Source organism: Habropoda laboriosa, unplaced genomic scaffold (assembly GCF_001263275.1).
Source record: "Habropoda laboriosa isolate 0110345459 unplaced genomic scaffold, ASM126327v1 scaffold134, whole genome shotgun sequence".
NCBI classification, from domain to species: Eukaryota; Metazoa; Arthropoda; class Insecta; order Hymenoptera; family Apidae; genus Habropoda; species Habropoda laboriosa.
This window is the reverse complement of record NW_017100266.1, coordinates 604,209-607,136: the sequence shown is the minus strand read 5'-3', so window position 1 is coordinate 607,136 and position 2,928 is coordinate 604,209. Positions and strand designations below refer to the sequence as shown.

Genomic DNA, 2,928 nt, shown 5'->3' with positions numbered 1-2,928 from the left:
TGGAAGCAGCGGCCCAAGTGGACCCAGCTCGTCCTACGGGGCACCCGGCGCTTCAGGGCCTTACTAGTCACTCAAATAGCCCGTTGAACCCCCGCAGCTCCTCCTCTACCCGCAATCGAACCCATCTCTACGCTCCGCGACACGCACGCATTCACGGCTTCGGCCACGGCTTCAGCCACGGCTTCAGCCACGGCTCAACGGCGATCCTATTGGACGCAACACACTGTGATCCCACGTGGACGACCGCGGTGACGAGCAGGAACAGGACAATCGAATGGACGATCGATAGTGAAATGAGGCTCCTGCTCGTGAATCGGAGTTACACGATTAGCAAGAATTTTAAGAGTACGACCACGATCATGAGGATGACCGTGACGACGAAGATGATGACCACGATCATGACGACCATGATGATGATGATGATGATGATGATGATGATGATGATGATGATGATGATGATGATGATGGTGGTGGTTCTAACAAACGTTAGGAACACGATAACCAAGACGACGACGACGACGATTAGGATTAAAAGTTTTTTTATACGTTACTTTTTGCAAGAAAACGGTGGCGAAATAAAGCTTTTTTTATGTATTTTTACATAAAATATTGTGTATCATTCATACCACTTCACCTATACCCTTCGTAGTTGATTAGTTTATATTTTTCTCTTAATAGATTGTCCGTTTATTTATCGATAGATTTTGTTGAGAGATTTGGAGGTTAGGTTGCCATATCTAGTATGGATAAAATGGGTTGGAATATATCTAGGTGAAGAGTCTGAGCTTAATTTTTGATTTTTCTCAATGGAAAAGTGGAATGTTAAAGTTCTGAGCTAACTTTATAATATTGATATCCCTGCTGGAAATAATCTTCTATTTGATTGCTAACTTCTTGTCGTGAAAATGACGACAAATCTTGGATTGAAAAATAATGGAAACATAGCTACTATTCTTTTCGAAATGTTCTGCAAATTTTTATCATTTGTAAAGAGTATTTGTACTGTTCTAGATCTTTCCTTGGAATCTATGCAAAATTTGAGAATCTTAAAACCATTTCCAATTGTAGCAATCCGAGGCCATGTTTAATCAATCTTCCACTTCTTTCTACGACAGTAATTTCTCACGTGGATTGTATTACTCGTGAGCTTACAATTTCTACTACATTCGTGCCCCTTTTCACTCGTTTAAGAGGGCCAGAGAAAGTCGACTGTAAAATGGTCCTTCGAAGAGTAAACGTACACATACTACATACCTTGAAATATAAAAATCACCTTTTTTTGCCGAAATGGACTTCCTGTTAAAAATGAAACGGTCATTCGTCCCCAATTAAATATTGCGGTTTCATACACAACTAACCATATAAGTTTTTTGTATAAAATGTGAAACTAACCATACTTGAATGAGGAGAAGAAACTGGAAGCAAAATTGCGACCTAACCTATATCTATTACAACCTACTCTCCTTGATAATTATTGTTTTATTCTTCTTTATTAAAAGCAGAAAAAATGTTAAGTAACTCAAAAAATTACTATTATCGACGTCTATTATTCTGATTTTTTATTTCATTACAAATGCTTCATAATAGCATAAATGTTCTAGATTTGTTTCAATTATTACTGTTAAAAGTTTAGCGTCCGTTCAGTAGTTGTTCAACGTGGCTCAGAAAACTGTACCATCATTAAAAACTTTAATATCCATAATTATAGTGATGTAACGTTTGAAGTAACAATCGAGATAGCGATCAATGGCGACAATTGTGCCGGTGACCTGCAGTTATCCGATGACAATGATGGCGGTAATCGTAGCTTTGGGGTAAGATTGAGAGTAATTGATATTGCAGTCTTAACGTAATCTTTCCTTTTACGTATTATGGAAAAGATAATAATTGGAAAATCACAGAAAGAGAACCGATTTTTCAGTAAATAAAAAATTGCTAGATTATCGTCAAATTTGAACTTAAAATCTAAAAATAACAAACAATTATTATAAATGGATACGAATAATAAAAAAATTTGCATAAAGATGCTTGGAACCTAAAAATAGTAAAAATTAGAATCTACAAGTAACGAAAAGTAAATTATTAATAAATTATTAATACAGATAAATATTTTTAAAATATATGTACAATTTTTATTTTACGATGAAAGAACAATTGTTTAATAAAATTTCTCAAATAAGTAGAAATTATTGTTATGTTAATCATAGTGTTATTATACGGAGTGTCTCATATTATGCGCTATTATAGAAGCCATTTCAAAATGAGAATAATGCAATGGAAAATTTAACCGTATGAAACTACGTTTCACCTTAATTTCTTCCTATTCACGGAACACATAACGAAAGTGTGAATTAGCGCAGTCATTAAAATATTGCACTAAGAAATGACCGCACTCAGCAGAAATGTTGATTACTAAATGTGCCGAGTTTTAGGTCATCTAAGATTCGCATTTTGCATACAATGCAGATAGAAATTTAGTTTAAAACGTTACAATTTATAAATTTGCCAATCCTCTTAAAATTATTATTCTTAACTCCTTATCTTGCAAGTATTTTGTTTTTTATCAAACTTAATGCTTTTTTGCAGAGTAATATATTTAGAAAACTTTGAAGAAGAATACATTATTCTCGGATGTAATAATTCAAAGTTTATTTGAAAAACAAGTAGAAGAATGTTTATCCATGTAATACGTCCTATTTAATTCTACTTTCAAATCAATGTATTCCACGTGTCACCTCAAGTATTTGCCTATTTTTGGAGAAAGTGCTTAAAATGTTTAACTTGTAAACATGTACGAATTTGAAATAGCAATTTATTACGAAGTAATAAATTTATTAGAATTTATTAATTATCAATGCAAAAGAATTTTATTAGATTTATTTTATTTTCTTTCGTTTTTAATTTATTAATGAACAAATAATTTACACA

The 2,928-nt window shown here is 33.3% G+C and overlaps 1 protein-coding gene across 1 annotated transcript in view; it reads left to right on the top strand.

Moving 5' to 3' along the window:
* LOC108573204 (glycine-rich cell wall structural protein-like) overlaps nucleotides 1–1,088 on the top strand; it is a 4,637-nt gene extending 3,549 nt beyond the window's left edge. Inside the window, exon 5 of the mRNA XM_017935593.1 lies at nucleotides 1,012–1,088. Coding sequence (XP_017791082.1) covers nucleotides 1,012–1,088 — 77 coding nt within the window. The remainder of the gene's footprint in view (nucleotides 1–1,011) is intronic.
* The last annotated feature ends 1,840 nt before the right edge of the window (nucleotides 1,089–2,928 follow it).